This window comes from Phymastichus coffea, unplaced genomic scaffold (assembly GCF_024137745.1).
Source record: "Phymastichus coffea isolate CEN01 unplaced genomic scaffold, Cenicafe_Pcof_1.1 PCOF00129, whole genome shotgun sequence".
NCBI classification, from domain to species: domain Eukaryota; kingdom Metazoa; phylum Arthropoda; class Insecta; order Hymenoptera; family Eulophidae; genus Phymastichus; species Phymastichus coffea.
This window is the reverse complement of record NW_026706940.1, coordinates 180,305-204,210: the sequence shown is the minus strand read 5'-3', so window position 1 is coordinate 204,210 and position 23,906 is coordinate 180,305. Positions and strand designations below refer to the sequence as shown.

The window sequence follows — 23,906 nt, the reverse complement described above, 5'->3', positions numbered from 1 at the left end:
AGACGCAAAATTAGCCCAACAGAAAATCCAGAAGCTCAGAGAGGAGCAAGATAAGCGTCGTTCGGGAGCCAAGAAAGCGAACGACGAATATGTTTTGTGCCCTGGAAATTGCGGACGCGTTCGCCGGCGCGACAAGGTACCGACGTCGATTGTCATTAATAATGACGAGCGTGACGCCGCCAGCGTGTCGGCAGTGACGACGGCCAGCATTAGAAGCGCAAAACACTTTCTGCGGGAGATCAACGACAGAATAGAGTTGACGAAAGATGCCCTGAACTCGCCCGACATAAGCACGAAGCGCAGATCCTCGGCGCAGAGACGCGAGAGAGGAGCCGGCGACGATCATTACAACGCCGACGAAGTGGTCGTTTTGCAACCTAGTTTGTTCAGTCGACGTGCGATTCCGATTAACCGCAGCGCTTCTGAAATTCTGGATCACGCCGATATCGAGTCAACTTGTCCCGAGCGGCAACGTTATCGGGAAACTTTGCCGCGCAAACGTCATCGTGCAGCGAGAGAAAGCGAACTGCTAATTATAGAACCTTTTTCCGAGCAAGACTAATTATTATCAATCAATCTATTATTAAACTAGATCTTGCGCCGGAATATACGCTTCTTAGACATTAAAAAGCCTTGCTAATCGTTTATTTATTCAAGTATATCATTCGTGTCAAATAAACGTAATTGCACAAATTAGTTTCTAGCAATATGTACGTATACATATATATTTATATACATACATACATATATATTTTTTCTCGCGTTACCAATCTAATTCTGAAAGACTGCCAATGAATAAGCCGCTAATACGAACGAAATGTTCTAAAAAAAAGGAGAAATGTATTTTCAGAGACTGTCTTTTGTGGGGGTCTAGAAGTCGCGATTCGCACACGATCGCGAGTACACGATTATCGCACATGATCTTCTGACGTAAGGCATCGCAAACAGCTCGCGCGCTCGAGCCTGGAATGTATAACGTTGCGGACAAATAATGAAGCCACTCTGTGCATTCTTGCGAAAAGAGATTTTGTACAGAATTTTTTGAGCTTTATATGTAATTGTTCTCGCGTTTTCTTGAATTAGGCTCAAGGATTTCATCATTTTATTTCTATTCGAAAGAGAAATTTTGAATAGTCCTTAAAAAATTTGTAGTACAGTTATTTATATTTGAAATTCTAAATAATTTATATCAATATTGTTAATATTTATATTAATTTTGTATGTTTAAGCAAATACGCCTTACAATATTGTATTAATCCTTGAACCCATTTATCAACCTCGAAAATAATACGTAACGAAATAACGGGATCTGATCTCAACGTATCATATAATGTTTAGAGTATACAGCTTTTTCACAAATTGGTTTTAGTTGCATAATTCGTCACTTATCGCTCTAGAAAAAATTCATAGCAGCAAGATATCAATCTCAAACTGTATCGATTTCTCGAGACGAACGATGAGCTAAAAAGTATTGGGACGAGCAATGTGGTACTTGTCGTTTGCATTTCAATTGTAGCAGCATGTGAGATTCATAGTAAATTAGCTTTCGAACGCCCAATTCATAAGTTTTAGAAATATTTCAGCCAATAAAGATAAAGCCAAAAAGAAAAAATTACAGTGAGCGAAAAATCTCAATTGGATCCTCGTGACTTCAGTCATCGCTCAGCAGAGTCCTAAAGCATTACGAGAAAAGATGAGAAAGAGAAAGAAGAAGAGAGAGAGAGACGCATCGCGCATGGTTTAACCATTGGTATCGTTCGCTGAAAGGAAACCGCAAAGCTGCTGCAGGAGAGACAGGAAGGACTCAATCAACGCCCGTCATCGGCGAGTTACGCCTGCCGAAAGACAAAGTAAGCGTAATTGAGCAACGACGATATCCTCAACGACTAATCGTTCAACTGGCGAGAAAATGCTGCCAGCAAATACCGGATACTTCAGCCCCAATGCCAATTGACGCTGATCGGGTGCGTTGAGCTTCGTCTTCGTCGGAAACTGTCGCATACGCGCCTCGTCACTTTTTTTTCTTTTACCGCTGCTTCATCGCTCGCCAACGCTCCGTTTCGTGGTAAAAATCGCGCGAGCTCGAAAACTCATTCGGTCGAGTGGCAAACACTCGAAGGATGCATATATTTATAAAATTTGTTGCTACTTCAACTTCACATAGCTCGTAAGATCAACGATAAAGATTTACGACACTGGAATCTAACAGATACTTGATGTTAAGACAAATACTGTATAAAGCGCTAAATCCTTCATCGCTCGTTGCGTGTGATCAACAATATTCGACATCGAAAAGTAACACACGCATATTGCACGTAATCATTGATTTAGCAAATACTCGTTTTTTTCGCATGATAACATGTTTATCTCGATGAAAATGCAATAATTTAATAGTCAAAATTTTTCTAATTTTTCTCATTAAATAATAATATATATAAATTTCCTTAAAAATATATATGAAAATTCTAATTGTAACGCAGTAGTAGCTTTGTAAGGGGATAATATTCATTCTGAAAATATGTATATATTTATCATTACATGCGCTTATCATCGGGTGACATAAATATTTTTCTTTTCCAAAAGGCGATTACAAACAACCACTTGAAGTGACAGATGCGGCGAAAAGATATAGACTCTCACAATTTATTGACATTATTGTCGCGATGCTAAAATGTGTTACGCTCGCTTTCTTATACGAACGATAATGAAATTGACACAGATTTTAAAAATAAAATTGCAGACGATATATAATAATAAAAGATATCGCTGAGCACGGGGAGCTATTAATTGCGCAAATCTCCAGAAACTCACTTTTATAAATAATAAATATCCTGTATTTTATGATCAAAAAGGGACTCGACACGACTCGGACAAAATAGAACAATGACTGCGAACGTTTGACGCATGAGTGAAGCAGGTCGCGAGTCGATAAAACCACCGTCAGGGTCGTATTTGTATACCTGGAGCAGCAGTATACATCTTGCAGGCTACGCGCGGGAAACCACGAAAAGTGACGTTGTCTCTTATCGGGTCAGGGCCACGTAGCGACGTGGAAAAACCGAGCGCGCGTTTACTTATTGTTCTTATCTCGCGTCGGCGGAGACTGCTTGGCGCGCTCGCGTGCCTCGCTCCTCGGCAATTCGGCGCACGTCTTCACCTTGGATTCCTTCAGGGACTGCACAGCTCCGATCATCAAGCTTTTTCGTGGATGATTTTTCATCGGCGAGGTGGATGACATTAGCAGCGTTATCGTCCAGAGAGAATATTGTTTGCTCGTTAAGATATTGTAACGAGGAGTAAACAATATGTATGTCAGGCTGAGTTGAATGACAGAGCCCCACGATTCGTTTAATATTTGTAATATTTGAGAGTAGTGTTATTTGCTCGATGTTGAAATCGAGACGATAAGTGTCGATGGTCGATTATACTCCTTTTCAAATGAAAATATCAAATGTCTGAGTATTGGTGAATATCCTTTTGTTCATTCAAGTCTTCACTCGTAACATAAATTTGAAATTTCTCCGTGTAAACGTACAGCCAGCATGAGGAAGTGAAGGTTCATTGGCTTTTGCATTTTGGCAATGACAAAAAATCAATTGGTTGTACGAAAATCGCGTCGAGCAAAATCAACGTAGAAAATTCATTTGATGGGCTGTTAGTAAAATAATTTAGCGAAAATCAAACGATTACTACTTGTAATAATAGTAATTTTAAATAGAAATCGAGAATGAAATTCGTTCATTCGTTAGTTCAGGCCAAATCCAATCAGTCCGGTACCAAAAATTTCCAAGCGACGGGACGTAAAAAAGAAATCATGTTGCAACAAACGAAAAATTCAGGTCTTTTCCTACTCGCTCTTTTTTCGTGTTAATTTTTTTGTCTACCTACCTTTCTAGCCTCACGACAAAGAGAGGGAGGGAGAGAGAGAGAGAGAGAGGGAGACAAACAAAGATGATCGAATGGCGCGTGTTTGAGCAAGGAGAGCGCCAAGTGTGCGTCGGCGCAGGTATAAACGCATGCGCCAGGCGGGGGTGGGGAGAGAGAGAATGAGAGTTGTGTGGGACGTACGTGTGTTACACCAGCTGATCGCTCTCAGTCGCGTTACGCTCGCTGTCGAGTGTGCATGCGCTTTAGTTTTTCGGGACAGCGCGAGATATCGTCGCTGGGGGGCGAGCGAGCGAGCTTGCAATTGTGAAAGCAAGAGAGAGAGAGAGAGAGAGAGAGAGAGAGAGGAAGCAAAGAGCACGCGAGCGAGGTTAGGAAAGGGCTCTCTGCGAGTTGTCTATATGTGCCGTTCCAGAACTCTGCCAGCTTGGGGGCCAACCGGCCGCCGGCGATTCACAGCAACAAGTTCAAACTCCTAGAGCTTTTTGAGCGTCTTTGTTTCGCTTCGTCATTGGCTGCATGAGTACCCGCTACTGTCATTGCTGCTGCTACCTTGTGTACTGAGAGAGCGAGAGAGGACGCCAAGATGATGCATGACAAGGGAGAAGACAATGGCATCAACATCAAGTTCGGCGAGGACAGAACCAAGGGTGATTACCGGCTTGTCAAGCCCAATAATGCCGCTGCCCTCAATGGCAAGAAGAAACGTGCCAATGGGACTGCCAAACGAGGTGAGTGCACGGGCGTGGGGACGAGCTTCTTGCTATCGAGCTCGTTCTTTTCTATTTCGACGCTTGCCACTTTTATCGCCGTCCAGTCGTCTGGCGAACAATAGTGCGCGCTGTTTTCAGCCTGTCACGGGCGTTTTAATACGCAGCGCTTAGCGCGCGCGGTCACGGTGTGTTTGTGCACGTAGCGAATATCGATTGTCACGGTGCGGACATGTAAAGCGCGCGGCCGACATTTAGTCAATGGACGTTTCCCCAGCACTAGCCAACTGTACTCGACTCTTGCTTGAAACAGCGACCGATGCGCGTCTATACCGAATGGCGACTCGCTGGAAAAGTTCCGCTGTCGCCGCTCGAGGCGAAACACGCGTAGGAAGTAACGGAAAAGAGCGCACCTCGTATCGCTGGAGGTCAGGCTGATCTTTAATTCAGCAACGGCGCGGAAGCTCGGGCTGCGCTGGCTTCGCAATTCAATCTCGGAGAGCGCGCGGGAGCCTCGGCGATCAGAAAATCACGGTTTGCGTCATCAGTCGACGAACGAGAAAGAAGACCACGAGCATGTGCGCCGCGAAAGCTTAAAAGTCGTCGACGAGCCGACGAACACGGAACACGGAGCGTTTTTCTCTCTTTGTTTTTGTGCATTTTTTTTGCTTCCTATCGCAACACCTCGAATGCCCAGCAAACGCTCCAAGGCTGCGGATTGCGGGCTCACGGCGACGAAACATCTGCGCTAGGTGGATTTCCGCGCGCGATAGGCCAGATCTTGACCTAAGCAATGCCCGTCGCGATTTCGTTCGCGCGAACTGCGCGTTGGCCGTAGTCCCCTCGCTGTGATTGTTATTGTGGCGAACTATAGATTCGGCCTGGTCAGCTTTCGCGACGTGCAATCGAATCGCCGAGCCTGCGTCCGAGATGAAGCCTCCCGTCGACTCGCGGAGCAGCGTGCGCGCGTGTCGCGTGGAGCGGATCAATTTTCATTTTAGCCGGCGAGGCGCTCGCGCGCGCGGAATTCTCAAAACGCCCACGTTTCTCGTGCGTCATGCTATTTTCGGAAGCATATAATAGATCAGAAGCTTGAACTTTGTTTGGTTGACATGTTGGCAAGGTGCCAGCCGATGATCTATTTAACTTTGGAGGGCGGCTGATTATGTCGGCCACGCGACTGTGTTATGTTTCGCTCGACACCGTGACTCTCGAGTCTTAATATTATTAACGCGACGACTACTAAGTTTATTACATATATAGGCATGCGTCGAAGTTTCGTATTTGATCTCGCCAAAAACTTCGTACAGAAGGTACTGACAGCAAGATATTCATGTTTACATAGAGCAGCAACGTCGATCGTTAGCTTTTATATACTTGCGCGTCGCGCGGCTTTTTATCTGCGTGAGCCGCTGAACAAGCGACGAGTGTGTTTGCCTCCGCGAGATTACTCGAGTGGGTCTGCTTCTCTCTTTTACGCGAACGACACGCCGCACGCCGATACGAGATTCTTCAGGATTCGTTTGGCTCTCTTTTTCTCGACTTTACGACTCGTCGATTTAGATAGCGGACCGAGCGACAGGCTTGAAAACAAATAATTATATTTGTTATATCGGCTCGAGCTGTCGGCTTTCATTGAAGTTCGATTAAAACTTCAATTACTTCAGTACAATGTTGTCTGATCAAACAGATTAATCACAAGAGAGCGTCACTCGACTGTTGACATAATTGAGCTACTTGTGAAGAGCTTTGCAATCGCCACGGGAGCGTCAAGTTCACACGCCCAACTGAATTTCGCCTTGGACGCCGCTGTTCACTTCACGCCAATTCCCGGGAAACATATTCACGTTGACGCCCCGAAAGTGAACAAATTGCGCAGAAAACAATCGACGAACAATTAATAAGCGGTCGCTCAGCCATGACGCGTGATAAGCGCAATCTCGGCGATACTCGAGAACGAAAAAAAAAAACGTCTACGCGTCGTAGATGTCAAGAAAAACAAAATTTAGTATATCGCGCGATGTCCGCGCACATTGAGTAATTGCCGAGAGTTTGCCGTAACCGGGCAGTACGAGCTTGTATACGTCTCATTTCTTGCATAATGAATTGGTTAAAATACTACATCGTCACTTTGCCACTCTGCAGAGCCAACAGAGCTATCTTGACAAATTCATTCGGTTTTTTAGATCAACAAGCTCGTTGAGTGCGCTTCATTGAAATTCATCGCCTGCAGTGCGAATTAATTATCGACGTCACTTTTCTCTTTTTTTTATCCACTCCTTTTATCGATACAGCGAAATACGTAACGTGACGTTTCGCTAGTTTTAGAATATTACGAGAAAGAAGACCATGAGCTCCTGTAAAGATAGAAATAGACGTGTATCGCACTGCTTAGCGTTTGAATTTCCAACGACACAGCAGCATTGAAAGTAGTATTTCGCTCACCTTTGCTGAAGAAAATTCGGCCGAGATAACGTAGACAAGATTGATAATTTTAATTGAAAGTGACGATCGAACAAATCGTTCGATCTGTGGCAATAACAAAATATTACGCGAATTACAATTTCGCGATAAGAGCCTCGTTCGAGTAATGACAAAATAACTTTAATAATCATTTAGACACCTATTAGTTATAATCGGCCTAATATATTTCTTGTCACTATAATGAACAGCGAAAAATATCAACAAATTTACGAAAAAAAATAAGCGTAACTACCGCAATTCTAGCGCAAGCTTGAAATCTTTACGTCAAAACATTATGAAGTGTATTTTTCTTTCTCGCGCGCGTGTGTTGTCACACGTATGTCAGCGATAATAATAATAAAAAAAAAACAACAACGAAGAAGAAGAAGCCAAAGACGTGAACTTGGACGAGCCCCCACTGATGACGCGTCATCCCTCGTGAGAAACAATAGACATATCTGTTCTGTGAGTTCGTCGCGCTCAATGAACGTTTATTATGTAACGTGATGCATCTCTATCGACTTAAGACGTGCGCTCATTTCTATTCTTGCGCTCGTATGAATGAACATACTTATAATCTTTAATACAATGATGGGGCTCTATAACCATTGTCAATATAAGCTCATGGAAGCGTGCTTCGACAGAGATACACTTGCCTTGAAAACTTAAGCAGATAGAAATAAAATTTTTAATGACATTTCGTATATCAAAAGCTTTTTTAAGCGAGACTACAAATTTCTCGATCGTTTCTCACTACCAAAGCTCTTACTTTTCTTACTTTTGGCGAATCAGTTTTTATAAGTTTTTGTCTTTTAAGAATCGGAGATACTTTTCAAAAGGAACGCGCTTTATGATCAAATAGCAGTCACCTTGAAGGTTTTCACGGTTATTTATGAATGGTGTTCAAACTGCCGTGAAGACTTCTGTTGAAATTGCCTTCTTTATATGCTTCTTTGTACTTTACGCGAGAGAAAACTTCAAAGGATGAGTCCTGTATTAAGACGAGTAATAAAATGGTACACCATCATTGTTCAGTAGCTCGTTCTGTATAAAACTTGATGATAGAGGAAATGTCATAGCTTGGAAATCGTTGGAAATGTGCTGTTCTACTTTTGACAAACAATTTTATTGGTTTTTTGCAAATCAATTTTTACTGCTGATTATTAGAATGGATTTATTTGCTCATCGTATGCCCTTCGTTCATTTATGCACAAAACGTTTTTTGCTGAAACTCAAACTTTGAGAAAACCTTGAAATTCCTCTGCGACGTATAATTTAAGTATTTAAAGTTATTCCGTATACCGTGCAACGAAATTTTTTTTTGGAAACTTAATTAAATTTCTTGAGCGAAAACCTTATACAAAAGTTGCTTTTCAATATGTAGCTAGAAAGTTTTCATAAGGCTAATATTAATTTTATCTAGAGTGCTTTCAAGCTTCCAAGGTGCATAACAATTTCAAGTTTCACCATCTCTCATCACATTCTAAAATGTCCGTCATAGTAAGGAAGCGTTCACGGAATCAATAATATTGATATTCATTTGACCTCGAAAAAAATTATCACGAAAGCACAAAAAATACAGCACAGCATTAATATTTCTTAAACAGAAAAGAACGTATAAGCTACTTGAAATGCCCCTGCGAAGTGACCTCGATGAAAAGTGCATCCCCCAAGAGGGCATGTGAAATTCACTGTTCGCACACCTGTAAAAACCGCGCCAACTTTTCCGCGCGCGGCGGTTCTATTAAAAGCACGCACGTGCAAAAAAAAAATCGATCGTGGTAAAACAACCGGCTAGCGTGTAAGAAATTCAACCGAAGCTTCATTTCGCCTTGTCACGAGATATATAAACGCGAAGTGCAATGCACCCGTACTCGTGTTGAAGTTTCTGTATGCATAACGTATTATTTTCAGTGCTCTCTTGTGCTTGACTTTTTGTTTTGGATTCTTCGTTTAACACGAAATTTTGCTGTTTCATTTGCAATTAGGTGGTTGATGAATCAAACAGGTGTTCATCCGTGTACGGGTACACTCGCAGACTGGAAATATCCAGTTTCGCACTTTTATGGCTTGCAAAAATAAAAAGAAAAGCGCCGTGTATTTTTTAGTGTATGAGGAAACTCAACACCAAAAACTATTTGTGAAATAAATATTTATTCATAAATGCAGGGGAAAACAGAGATTGAGTTGCATTTAAAATCGAGACGGTCCATTGATAAACTTGACATGTCGAGTCGCAACTGGACAACTTTTTACTGCGCGCGCGCGCGAGCGCTGCTCGCGTAATGGTTCAATAGGAGAGAAAACAGCCGACGTTTGTGAGCTGATTAGCCGTAAAATGGACTTTCAATTGATCGGAATGTAAAAGATGTGTCAATTTTCTTACGAACGCTCGACGACGGATGCGGATACCGGTTCGACCGAGCTTACAATCGCATTCAGCCAACTGACGGTAAAGATAGGTGTCTCACATTCGTCATTTTGACTGATTTATTTTTAATTTAGCCGAAACGAGCTGTTGATTAAAGTGGGCAGCTGCGCGAGGCGCATTTTCACAGGAATAAATCAAACTTCCGCTACGCGCAATTCGGAGTAATGAACGGATTTCAAACAAGAGAGCGCGTTTATTCGATGAGTCGCAAAAGAAAACCTTTCCAAATAGAGTTTATCCTCGTTTCTGCGTAAATCCATGGTTTTCCGCGAGCTTTCAATCTCGATAAACGATTGATCAATCAAGCCAGGTGTGTGTGAACCCGTGTTAGACCGAGGACGACGTCGCTGGATGGAAAAGCGACTGAAATTAGATTTTCTACGGGAAGTGAACGCAGTTGGCTTACGATTGTCGCCTCTGCATTTTTCCACGTTATTCTGGAAAGGTCTGTATCTTTTTGCCTTGTATTTCCATTCAAAGAAGAATTGCAAGCGACATTTGTTTTCGTTACGATGGAGCTGTGAAGTAGGGAAATGTTATAAGCTGACGGTGAACTTAGTAGTTGATGTTGGTATTCGAATGAAATTCGTGCTTGTGTCGGAGTGGTATAATTATTCTTCCTTCACTAATTACTCGTAAATTTGTTCAGTGATTAATTCGGTGCTGTGAATTGAAATGCTTGTTATTTGACACTGATGAACTCTTTAAAGGAAGCAACATTTTATATGTGTATAGTAGCAAGTAATTTGTTAAATGGATCTTCTATTAAAAAAAATTGTTTCTCAATAATTGTTAAGTTAGCTGCGAAACACCGAATGTTTATAATACATTTTCATGTATTGAGCTTGAAATTTCGCTAAAACTGATTGAAATTTTACGCGTATGGAAAAATAATATATACTTTTCAAACTAACAATAATAGTATGATACACAAGCTTGTTGAGCAAGACGTCTAGACTATATGAAAGTGTTTTACTAAGCCAGCTTTGCCGAAATACGTAAATAACGTAATTTATTGACATGATATAGCTGAGTCTGATATTTATTTATAAGTAGTAAGAAAAATCCACGGCACAAATTTGATTTGATAACAGCATAGTTTCAACAAAACAAAATAATTCGATGATAAATTTCGTAAAATCCCACCACTTCAAAAGATAAACCGTTCGACAAAAATTGTTAGTAGAAATTAAAAAGAGTTCACGCTGGCGAAGTAAAAAGAAGCTTCGTACGAGCTATCCATTCTCATCGTCATTCAAAGCACTATCGAACCACCTCGCAGCAGGAAAGAAAAAACTTTCCACGAACAGCTTTCAACGTAAAATAGTAATATTCCCAGACGGCGTGTGACTATGGTTGGTCGAAATAATGATGGGAAGAAGAAGCCTCGAATGAGCGATAAGAGACGAGCGAGAGAGGGATAGAAAAAGGGCCGATGATCCGAGGCGCCGCGGCCAACGATGACTCATCGACCAAACGAACAGACAAGGCCGACAGACGGGAAAAAGTCATAGATATATCGGACACGTGTGATCGAAAAATGGAGCGTATTCAACATCGCTTTTGAGGCATCTGCCGTCGCTGCGCCAGTTTATTCCTAACCGAGAATTCCATTCTGAAATGTGGCTCATTAAATACCGAGAAAATTAAAATTCTTAATAAAAAAAATGTTGGATAGATAAGATTAATGGCTACACTCCGAGTGACTCATTTCATTCGCTATTGCAGCAGCACTTGATTCTGTCATAATTAACGTTCGCATTCGTCTAATCGATCTCAAGACTAATAACCAATGTTTAACTATACTCCTTCATGCGTCGTATATACATTTATCATCAGCTAATTGTACACAACCTTTCTCGTTTTTATTTTTTTCTTTTTTTTTTTCTTCTCCTTCGTATACTTTGAAAGTGCATCAGTATGCGTAATTATTGGTTGAGTTTTTGCACGTAGGTACACGACGAAATAGTCGCTCATTATTTCATCATTCGTGAATGGATATTTCGTTAAGATTCTGCAATAACTCGCGTGTCTCACTTTGCTAATATGTTTACGGTAATTTGTTATTTAAGTTCAGTATTCTAATACCCAGGCTTAACCCTGAAGAGGAAAAGCTGAGATTTTAAAAATTATATATTTTTATAGCTCTCTAAACACAAGACAATTTACAAACTCGCAGTCAGAGTGTTGTTGACGTTCTAACAAGGCAGAGAAACAGAAACGATAGCGCATTCACAGACGCGCAAAGCAATAATACTCATGACACAATAAAGACATCTGCGTGGTAAAAATTCATCGGAGGGAACACGCATCGAAAATATAGAAAGTGCACGTGGCTCGAGCGACTCGTCTCTCTTGCTATGTACGTTGAGAAAATCTCCCCCATATAAATCGACAACAGCGCTTTCGCAAAATCGTGCCAAATACGACGTCTGACTCGTTTGCGCGGCCACTAAAAGCACATTTATTTGCATTGTGATATAGATTTCGTTCGACAACTTCGTCGTTATTGAACTTTTCTGCGCGTATGCGCCGAAACTTAAAAAAAAAACATGAGAAGCTGTGCATTCGTAAAAACGAGATATCGAAGAACCAGACTGAGCTTGCGCGCACGCGTGCTCTCGTTTTTTACCGATCGCTATTATGAAAAGGAGAGAGAAAAAAATCAAAAGTTGAATACTGCCAACGTGTGTCGCTCCGTCGATAAAAAAAGAAAAGAAGAAACACGCGAACGTTCTCGGGTGAATATTCAAGCTGTAACATTCCAATGAAAAAGAAAGAGAAACGAAAGATTCGAAACGCACCGAATAAACCAATCAGCCGATCAACGAGACACGCAGCGAGAAAGAGAAAACGGTTAATGCGCGTTCGACCTGTTTTCGGTCTATTAGATTCCGAGCGCGGCGAGCGCTCGCACGCATTGCCTGCGGCCAGAAACGTGCCGTCCACACGTGCGCCGCGCGCTCCCGCGCTGCAAATCTGCTAATGCAACAAACGCACGAGTCGTACGCGCTCTCCTGTTCCTCTGGCTTATTTTTCCTTATCCTCTGTCTGCTCGCGCGGCCGCGCACGTGTGTGCCGCGTCGTTGCGGCACGATCATGACCTTACTTCGCACGCGCGTGACTCTCACTTTCGATCTGTGATTGAGCTTTTCCTTTTCTTTTCTTCGCGCTGTGATTGTCGAAGCTCCCTACAAAGGCTTTGCGGCCTTGATCGAAGTTAGGTTTTGGTTTCTGAATACGGTTACTTGACTACGTGACGCAGGCGTATATTGAAAACAACAAAACCCGAGGAGTGCAAAGGAAATTTGTTTATTGATCTATATATAGCAGGCTTTGGCTGACTTCAATTAGCCAGGTCGATCAATAATTCAACAGCAGTTCGTGCGTGTGGGCTCCGAGGCGCGGTAACTCATCTGCGACATTTATTTCGTCAAAGTTTTTTCTTTCAATGCAATAAAAGAAAATTGTCTTTTTACGAACGAAACTTAATTAAGGCTTGCGAATCGCCAGGAAAAATTTTTCCAACGCGGCTAACTCGAATGTAAAATCCCCGGGAGAAAGTATGAACCAAGAGCTGCCAATCGGACGCCTATTTTCGAGAAAGAAAGAGAAATACCCGGAAAGTCAGCCTGTCTTGACGGAAGATTTGTCTTGCTCAAGGTAAGATCGCCGTGTCGGGTACAATGCAATTCACGGAAAATCGACGGTTGAATGCCCACTCTAGTTTTCATTTTCACCGCGACTTCGACACAAGCGCGAGCCATTAGAGGACAGCGGGAATTTTGTTTGTCGTTTGCCTACTGTGGCCTTTTATCGATCGCAGCGGGTTACGTCCACGATTTCAACTAGACTGGCTCGACGTTTTTGCAGAGTGCTGCGGAAAAGCTCACGGGCAATTCCAAGAAATTGGGGCTCCGTGTATAACTGCGAGTGACGCAACGATATCGCACTCGCGAAAGAGAGAAATGGGTCGAGGCAAAACAATGTATATAAGGGAGGGTCAAGCTTAAAAGATAGATATAGTTACGTAAACCGCTGTTCATTAAGACGCGCACTTTTCCCTAGCGTGACGCTTCCTCGTTCGTTTGCGCGGCACAACACGCCGGGGAAAAAAGTTGTGCGAGGGGTTGACGAACTCTGCCTCGACTGTGTCAAAGGGAAATAGAAAAATTATACTTGAGCCTGGTGATGCATTCTTTATTGATCGTCGTACGTAGGTAGCTGCAATTTATGAGCGGACTTGAATACCTTTAGCGGCATTGCGTGCGAGATGAAAATTATAGGCGATCGTGTACGCGAGTACGATGAAAATTAAAGACTCGCTTGATTTTCATTATCTTTTATAGTCGACGTCGACAAATTTCCAACTCCGTAGTTAAGTAACGTCGAGACATCTCGCGCTGCGCAGCTTTATTTGTGAGAGCGTCTGGTTCATGAAATGTAAAACAACGAATTTCCGTGCAGTCGCGAGACAATCGGCCTGATGGAAGATGAGCCAAGTGAATTAAAGCCACTCTACACGAAAACAGCCTAAACTCCTTTTTCTTTCAATTACCGGCTGTGCGTCAGAAGAGGGTCAAACGTTTCATCAACAACGCTGTTCCATTCTGTTTTCGTTTCGTTTTGTTTGTCTTCGCAGTCTGCTGCAATCTAATAATTACTCGACGCGGACTGCTTTCAATGATTGCCGCCTCACTCGTTAAAGACGATTCGCTTGGGAAAATAAAATTGCCGATAAAAGCCTATAACTTTATAGATCAAGATGTGTAAAAATCTGACAGATTTTTTTTGCACGACATGAAGAGTTAACGAGTTTTCATAGCTCGTATGTAGGTCATGTCAGACCAGATCTGTTAGAGTTGAATTTATGATGTTTTATATGAAAAGAGTCTTCTTTTCCTTTTGAAAGAGAGGGGGGGGGGGCTAAAATTCTTCAAAAGTTTGTAGTAATGTAAGAACAGTTTATCACATTAGCCTAACGAAGTCTGGTATACATGGGATTGGCTAAAAATAATGATATTTGCACAGTGTCAACTCGATGCGTGAGCGAGGGCCTTGTTTTTACAGGAATTAGTGGTGTTCAAAGAATTCTTTTTTCTGGAAATTCGTTCTAAGCATAGAATATCATAATGGATGTTTGATAGTATAATTAACTTACATTAGATAACGCTCCTCAATGTATTTCGTAAAAACGTAGAGGACAAATTCTACGCTTCCTTGTAAATTGGAAATCCGTAAAGTCAAACAAATTTTTGGAAATTGAAACCGATAAATTTACCGCCGACACTCTTACACAAAAATATTAAAACAGCGTGCGTCAGTTTCCGCTTGCCAACTGAAATTTTTCCACTCCTCGTGTAAAAAAAGAAATAATACCGATTCCTCTGCCGACAAAACTAAAAGATGCAGCGCAGCTGCACGCACCACCGGAAAATACGTCTGTGTTATCTGCGTTGACGGCATTTCCGTGGATGAACCGAAGGCATGATTTAGACATTGGGCAATCTTTTGCGTTGTTTACCGACCGAGCGTAAAACGATGAGTCAAACGATGAAAAAAGCTTCTGTTTCTGTTCTAGTTAATAAATTAACTTTGAACACAAAGTTTTCTTTTCCAAAAAGAAATTATGAGTCAGCAGATAATTGAGTTGGCAAACAATTAAAGATAGTTTTTTGTGAAAGAGACCTGCCAAAAAAAATTAATAAATAAGAAAAAATTCTCTTTTTTTTTATTCAAGGTTTTTCAATTTAAATAAAATAACACATTTGCGATCTCATGCGACAAATAGACTCTTTCTACAAAATATTATCTTTGCTATCTCTCGGTGAATGGCACGTTCATCGAATATTACATTCGTCACGCTTTTAATAATAATACCAAGTTCCGTTGAAAATGAATATATAACGTTCGCAGCTGCTGTGCGTCTGGGTGATTTCACTTCCGAAGGTCGGTTAGACGGTTATCAGTCATCAGTCATTCGTCGCGCCAGACGCACGAAACCAACGAATTTTCATTTGCTTTTCACAAGCGTGTGTGTCCTCGCTGAAAATATGTTTGTCACACGCGAAGTGATCGCGAATTGACGTAGCAAAATATCAGCTGGTGCTCGCGCAAATGCAACGACGTGACACTTTCAATGGTTGTCTTCGCGCACAAACCCGCCGCCATCAGATAAGAGAGTTATAGCGTCAGTCTTCGGTTGCTCGCAAGCGAGGACGACTAAGTATTACACTCGCACTGATGCTCGTTCGTGTGAACGATTAAGATGCGTTATAACCTATATCGACCGCCGTTTCAAATTGCTACAAGTGTGAATTACGAATGGGAAAAAAAAAGAAAAGCAGTCTATTATCTTCGGTCAACGAGAAAGGAGGCTAACTACGCCGTGGCATGCGAATGACGGCCGAAAATTGGACGAAGTGCCACGCGTGAGGTTGCGAAGCTACCACCCACTAGACGATGAGTTGAGTTTTCTTGCTCTGTCGCGCTTACGCGTCCTTTATTTGACGATAAATAGCCGAGCGGCGGGTTACCCAAGAGCTCTTTCAAGATCGGCTTACGACCAGCGATAAATAGATTTGGTTTTATTAAGCTCGGACTTGTTTACGAGATGCACGATGATGGTGTATTGTGTTTCGTGCTGCGTTTGCGTTGGCGTTGCCTTTTAATGCTGACATAGCCGTTAGATAGTAATGTATTATCGTTCGAGGACGGTGATTAAACGGTTGCGCGCGCAACGTGCAGTCAAAATAGAGTATCGAAAAAGCCTTAGAAACGAAAGGTCTCCAGATCGCCCGTACCTATCGCCGCTTGAACGAGAGCTTAAATTGACGCAGGTGGTCGTGACAGATACGCAGCTTACTACTGTCTCGCGACAGATTTGAGTTGATCCTTTGAATTGCACTTCGGCGCAATATTACCGCATTATCGTATGTGTGTGCACGCGCGATCAAAAGCTGAAAAATAAACGCGTGGAGAAGCCTCGTCCGGATATTTGTAAGTGCGATCAGCGCATGACTCCGTACGAAGTCGACAGGGATTTCGTTCGAAAATTTAAGTAAACGTCTTACGCGACCCTGCTCTTCTGTGTAATGTGAGCTTCCGATAACAGGCATAACTTGTTTGTTTTCATTGGTGTTTATGTAATAAAGACGTTGCTTGAATAAACTATAAATGATGACTGCGAAGCACGACAATTGTTACTAAAAACGAGCGTAAGAACAGACTGTTACAACCGGTGCGTAAACAAATATTGCCGTGCTGCGTGATCTGGATATCATCTGGATATCGATCTGACCCGAAACCGTCTAAATAATCAAAGACTCTCTGCCTCCGCTTCCATCCACAGACGTCCAAGTGTCAAAACGTCACCTGTGCGCCTCGTGCCAGGCTCTCGAGTCCACGCGGAGTCCTCAACAAACACCTCGACCTGGACTTGTACGTCGCGGAGCTCGCGCGATCAAATGCCTCGTAAGACTGATCATCTTCGTGGCTCTCACTATTGCAATGGCTTATGCCGGCTGGCTACTCTACGACGAATTCTTTGAGTGCTTGTGGGCTGCTACTCAAAGCATCGTTTACATGAGCATCGCTCTGCTGTTTAGCAGCGCTGCTTTGCTGAACGCTTGCAAGAGCGGTGAATTCACCGTGGATGTCGATGCGGTTTTTCGCTCGTACAATTGACACGCGCTCGCTGAAATTACTTTCGGGGTATACGGATTGCGACTAAAATGTTTTGCCGGGCGCGTAGCGAAATCAAATATTTGTGAAAACATACGTACATGATGATAATAAACGTGTTGTTTCTTAAGTCGATGCTATTACTGGAAAGTGCCTCGCAATTATTATTTGTACTACAACGATCATGATCCAAATGTGCGGCCAGCGGGCGATCACGAGCTTTCGGTGTTTTTCCATTTCAATATCAATACTGTCCCAGTCGCAATTCGTCGAGTTCGATGCCATTGCTATGCTACACTAGTTGACGTAGCAAGCAGGCAGATACGGTCGACAGGTTGGCAGAGGCAACAGTCGAGAGGAAAACAACAGCCATCGGGCGATGATCTAACAGTCCCCGAAATGTGCCGTATGCCGAATGTCCGTCGTCCAATTGTGGAGCGAGAGACGGTCAAATTGATGGAAACTGCCTGCATCAGCGGCAGCTCAATTGGACGACGCGCTTTTATTTATTTCCCCGGCTTCGTACGCGCGGCCGACCTGAATAATGAAGACGCATTACCGCGCGAATCAATTTGAAGGCGCGCGCGGGTGCAGATGACTGTAATTGCCCTGCTCTCCGCTCAAATGATGATGGCGATGTCTGCAATTGCTTCTTCTTCTTGGAATGATTCTACCCGCATCTATTTGATGCCTTTTGGAGGGAATTCATATCTGGCGGTCCCTTTCATCTTGTTTTTATCTTTTATCCGTGCAGTTTCGTTTGTCAGGGACGTTTGCACGCTGAAATGGGCGCGCGCCAACGTCAATTCGCACTCCTTTTTTTCTTCGAGCCGATAACAGCGACGTAAATCGCACTAAAAGCAACGTGAATTCGATCTTCTTCTTTTCGAGAACTTGACATTTAATATAAATTTTTAGCATTTCGACATAAATAAAAAGTAAATCGGAAGAACGCAGAAATATGATACTATTACGAGCGAATGAGACTGCATTCACTAATATTACTTAAATATAGATACGAAGTTTAATGTTGGCTGTGAAAAATTAACGGGAACTAAAAATACAGTTCTGTACTACGATCACTAACAACAAGCTTTTTGTACTAGTCGAATCGGTTGAATGATAATATGAATAATTATTTCAGTAAAATTGAATAAATAGCTGAAATGGAGGATAATCAATAGCATTCATCTAAAGGAAATAGACAAGACCGACTTTGAACTTGAATAAAATGACCGTATATGAACAACAACAAATAACGTTAATCATTGCTTCTTACGTTTTTCAGAAGCGAAGAATAAAGAAATGTCGATGGAAGACATGGTGCCGCCTGACGGTCGCTGGGGATGGCTCGTGCTTATTGCGGCGATCACGGTGAATCTCCTCATTCCAGGCGGCATCAAATCGTTTGGCATTCTTTATCAGGAATTCCTGCTTATTTACAATGCCAATTCGACATCGGGTTCGTGGATTCCTGCGCTGTGCTACTTCCTTTACAGTTCATTGGGTAACGTCACTGTTTATCTTAATGACAATGAACCAATTTTACATAAACATTGTATACAGGGCCACTGTCAAGTATACTTTCGGTGAGGTATTCATATCGTACCGTCACCCTCATCGGCGGTACTTTCGCCGGAGTTGGAATGATGATTAGTTATTTTGCCACTTCGATAGAATATTTGTATGTGAGGTATGTATGAAGCATCAATATTGATGAGTTTCGTCCGTATTGGCTGTTATAAAACTTACATTTACTCGTCAATTTTCTTTGTCAGTTATGGAATTTTTGTGGGAATCGGTGCTGGTCTTGCTTTTCCCCCAACGGTTTACATTGTTACTTCATATTTCGTCCGACTGCGAGGATTAGCAAATGGTTTTTGCATTTCTGGCAGCGCCTTAGGATCAATTATTTTACCTCCAGTCATGGTTCAAATGATAAAAAGTTATGGAGTAAGGTACTTATATTTTCTTTCACTTTCCAATCGTTTAAAAATCATAATTCGAACAAATAATCTAATGCACTGATTTTAGAGTAACGATTCTGACAATGGGTGCACTGACGCTGAACGTATGGGCGTGCGCTTTGATCTACGAGCCGGTGGAAAAGCATCTGATTCCTTCGAAAAAACTCAAAGATGTAGCAACGGAGGAAGCACTGGAACCGTTAGCCGAGGCCGATGTTGACATTGCGGTAACAAGTCCCGAAGAAGAGAAACGTAATCCTCTATTGTCGCCGAGTAGCGATAATCAGTCGAGTAGCAATGGTGAGGCAAAAGGTGCGCCACCGATCGTCCCAAAAAGTGCATCGAGTGCGGCCTTGGAACATTACTACAAGCCAACGTCGCAGCCGCGTACGCGTAAAATTAGCATGCCAGTTGGTCCGCGCGATATGGCTGGTCAGATGCACAGTACACCAGCCTTACACGGAATACCCGAGAGGCGACGTCCACGACCACCGCCACTTTCGCCGAGTACGTCTTCGTTCAATTACATCAGCACGCCTTATCACGGAAGCACCTTGACGGCAATAAATCCCGAGTTTGCATCCACTTTAACGTTGAATGCCATCACATCAACGTTTCGGAAGTCGCCGGAGAAGCAGGCCAAAAGCGAAGATGAGCAAGAGAAACTAGCTAACAAATTCTTCGACTGCAGCTTGCTTAAGGATCCTATGTATTTAGTTATTCTGATTTCCAACTCGACTAATGCCATCAGTTACACTAATTTCGTAATCGTGCTCACTCTCTACGCCGCCGAGTTGGGCTTTACACAGAACGAAGGCTCTTTGCTGCTTTCAACAATCTCGCTTTTCGATCTGACTGGTAAGTTATTCCGACAATTTGTGAACAATATTTAAAATAATTCATGTCGTTATCGACCAAATACCTCCCGTTACCTCGGTTTAATCGTTCTTTCAATAATTGCTCTTCATTCAAATCCAATTTGAAAAATATTAAGTCCGCGTCTGATTATTGTTTATAGTTATAGTCTAGCATTCGCGTAGTCTAATGAAACAAACTGCTTAAAAGTTAGTTATTCGAGAGAATATGTGTTTTCAATTCTGCATTTCTTTCGTCACACAACTTTTCAATTTATATTTGCAGATACATTATACAATAATTGCAATCAAAGCTACAGACCTTTTGAAGAATAAAATTCTAATAAATATTTAAAATTTCAGGAAGAATCGGAGGAGCAGCAATGTCGGACACAAAGCTAATGCCGAAGCACTGGTACTTCGTGGGAGGTCTTTTCTTATCTGGCATATCATTGGCTATCCTACCTCTTGCCAAAAGTTTCTACATGTGTGCATTTTACTGCAGTTTATTCGGCATCTCATCGGGAGTCTACGTAGGGGTGACAGCAGTAGTAATGGCCGACATGTTAGGTGTGGAAAAGCTCACTTCGTCCTACGGAATATCGTTATTCGTTAATGGTGTACTTCAATTAATCGGACCACCGATTTGTGGTGCTATCGGCGATGCAATTGGTGGATGGGGTCCGATATTCACTGTCCTCGGTTTCATCCTCATCGCGGGATCTGGACTTTGGGGATTCGTGCCATTTATTAGAAAGCGTCAAGAAGCTGCGGCAAAAGCGAACGCACTTGGACAAGTTGAGGCGCCTGAAAAAATTTAGCACACTACGCTGAACTTAGCCATACAGTTGAATAACGGTGAAGTGTTGGCCATCGAGGAAGATACCGCTTGGCGACCCGCTGGCGATGACAAGGACATCGAAATGGGCGAACGCACCATCTCAATATACCACGTCAACGTTTAATGATGGGAAGAACGAAGTGTGATGTAATAACATGTACGAACGATGTGTTTCGTTTTTTGCTACGTTATATGGGGTGAGCTGCGTGTGATAATGAATCTTCTTTTTCTACCGTCTGTGTTAATAATGTTTCTATAACGCTGTGTGAGCTTGCGTGCTTACGAGACTATTTTACTACTTGACGTTAGATAGTGAATCATTTAGAATTAAATATATATATATATATATGATGAAATTGACGTCCTTCCTATAGAAGAGAATATTGAGAGCGAAATGTCATTTGTATAAACTCGTGCGGTAAGGACGTTTCGGTTACCACTTGTTTGCGTACATATGCATCTCAGCAAGCAGGCAGAAACAAAAGTAGGTCAATAATTTTTTTCGACAAAACTTACTAGTTTTTAGATTGATTTTTACATTTTTATGAGTGATAGAAAAAGAATTATGCCCTTATAAGAAAGTATCTTGTAGAAAAAAAAGTTTAAAATGGCTATATTTTTGATTCTGCAGATACTGTAATTTTAAAAGAGAATATATAGTGCTTTCCATTTATTCATAATGTTAATTATTATATTATTGTTAGGAATTCATTAGTGACAGTCGGCATTTTTTTAAATATTATTTTGACACCAGCAATGGAACCTTTTTGAGTATATACATTCAGATTAAGTTTTTCTCTGTCTTGATTATTGTTGATTTTTAAATGTGTACTATTACGTTTTATTTTTATTTTTAAGTAGACCATAAAGTTTTTGCACTCGAAAAATAAAAACTGCAACGTTGTAATAATTTTATTTGTACCATTTATTAATATTTTTCATAGGAAAAAGATCGAGGTTTAAGATTTTATTTTTTAACAATTATCACTAATTATGATGAGATTGATTACGAGCGTAATATGGCATTTAATGGTCACTAAACAATAGTAACATAAACAAAAAATCTACAAACTGTGCTGATCATATCAAAGTTTTGCCAACTAATATGAGTAAATTGATAAAATAAAATTAATAGATATTTTTTATATATTCTTGTAGATTTTTTACCATGTTTGCTTATGCTTTCCGACGTCACTGCCACGTATTCTTAGTCAAAGTAAATAATATGTAACGTGTAAGAACATACATATACATGAATAATTTTCGCCAGTGTTATTAAACATACATACTAAAAATAACTTAAGTAATTTTTTTTTTAAATTCAAAGGTGTAAATAGCTTAAACAACTTTAGTAACGAAAGTATAATAATCATATAAAGGAATTCTTAATGTTTTTATTTTTTCAATGATAATTTTTCTTCACCGTAGATAACTATCTAATTACGCAGTCTGTCTTCAATTGTATTTTCTTCTAATAAATACTACTAAGGATATTACCTTGGACAAAGAAAATATACTAAATAAAAATTCGCAATTTAAAACGTTTAAATACTAAATGTCACTTCATGTGAAGCACAGATGTCGAATTAAGGTTTTTGAATTTTCTTTAACTGTGACTTTGTTTTATTCTCTACGCCAAAGAACAAGCGCAATTGATAACGCTATTTTTATTTTATCAAAACTACAAACATTGAAGTTTTTACACTACAATTAATAATGCTTAATTCTCAAGCAGAGTTTTGTAAATAAATAGTTATATGTTTACAAACACGAGAATTTAAAGATGAAGATTTATTAGAAAAGCATTTTTGTAATCTTCTACTATTAGTTTTAAGCAACGGGTTTGGTTATTTTGTGTAAAAAACTATGACGTCGAATAAGTTGTAGCAAACGAACCTTAAGAACTATTAATTATCAACTTTATAAAAAATGATAAACATATACTCGTGTCTCTTCATCGTTTTATGCTCAAATTCGAACGCGTTGATGCCCTTTTTACAGAGCTATTGAAAGAAAAAAACTGTCTTGCCTTATACATGAATATTATACAAACTTCTTACAAAGGTATTTTAAATAATTGAATAAAACGATCGCGATAACAACTTGCACAATATTTTGACTGCATACACAAGAAAGTACTTATAGATGTATTAAAATAATGTATATAAATATACATAGTACAATCATAAAAGATTAAATTTTACTATATATATCTAACATCGTATTAATCTTGTAAATAAATGTATGTATTCGTAATGCGATATAAGATGTATAAAAGTAGAACCGCGAACACCACAGCCCTATTATACATAGATATATAAGTTTGAAGAGGTAAAGTAAAATTTGGCTATCGCGTCGTATATAGTATTATGTATCTACCGTGTACATTTGAAACGAAAATGAAAGTGTGCCGAAATAAAAGAGCCAAATAGTGTTGCAAACGAAAGGGAGTCGTGCGCTCGACTTTGACATCTTTTTTGTGAATAAAAAATTATATTCTGAAAAATGAATTCTTGTTTTATTTCACAAATACTCTAATTTTCTCAATATTATAACGGAAACCGACAAAAATATTTTTTTAAATACAATGACCTACAAAAATAAACTTTGAAGTTTTTTTTCGGTAAAAATAGTTTGGTAATGAAAAAAAGCAATATACTTTTCCCTCGAGGCTTGTTCTGCCTATGGGCGCGCTTAGAGCGTGTAAGTCCATTAACTAAATCGCGTCGTGCGGAGCAAGAGCGAGCGAGAAAGAGCAAGAGTAAGCGCGTAAGACGACGGCAAGAAGGCCGTAGCGCGCTTGCGGACGGGTCGTCGGCACATGCTACAGTCGAATCACGCGTCAACACGATAGAGGTCCAAATTTACCGAGAAAATGCTGTTCCGATCATTTTACGCTGCGATGCAAATTTGAACCTTATATTTATTTATTTGCCGTTTGCTTTTTATTAAAGAGATCTATTGACAATTCATAAAAATGTTTTGCCAAATCGTCTTTTACTACTGGATAGACAATTTTTCATATACCTAGATTATTTGACCGTGTTAGCAGACACTCAAGTTCACGAATTT

The 23,906-nt window shown here is 40.9% G+C and overlaps 1 protein-coding gene across 1 annotated transcript; it reads left to right on the top strand.

Annotated features, from left to right (window-relative positions):
• Nucleotides 1-4,111: 4,111 nt before the first annotated feature.
• LOC131671576 (monocarboxylate transporter 13) lies at nt 4,112-23,344 on the top strand. Its single transcript, XM_058948084.1, has 6 exons — nt 4,112-4,616; nt 18,461-18,679; nt 18,739-18,865; nt 18,951-19,130; nt 19,207-19,997; nt 20,357-23,344. Exons 1-6 carry the CDS (start codon nt 4,472-4,474, stop codon nt 20,812-20,814), a joined length of 1,920 nt encoding a protein of 639 aa, XP_058804067.1. The 5' UTR covers nt 4,112-4,471; the 3' UTR covers nt 20,815-23,344.
• The last annotated feature ends 562 nt before the right edge of the window (nt 23,345-23,906 follow it).

Excerpts from the sequence above, each read along its gene's own strand:
- LOC131671576 (XM_058948084.1), top strand. The coding sequence starts at position 4,472 with ATGATGCATGACAAGGGAGAAGACAATGGCATCAACATCAAGTTCGGC. Across the intron at positions 18,866-18,950 it reads ATAGAATATTTGTATGTGAG|TTATGGAATTTTTGTGGGAA; the intron begins GTATGTATGAAG and ends TTTCTTTGTCAG. Across the intron at positions 19,131-19,206 it reads ATAAAAAGTTATGGAGTAAG|AGTAACGATTCTGACAATGG; the intron begins GTACTTATATTT and ends CACTGATTTTAG.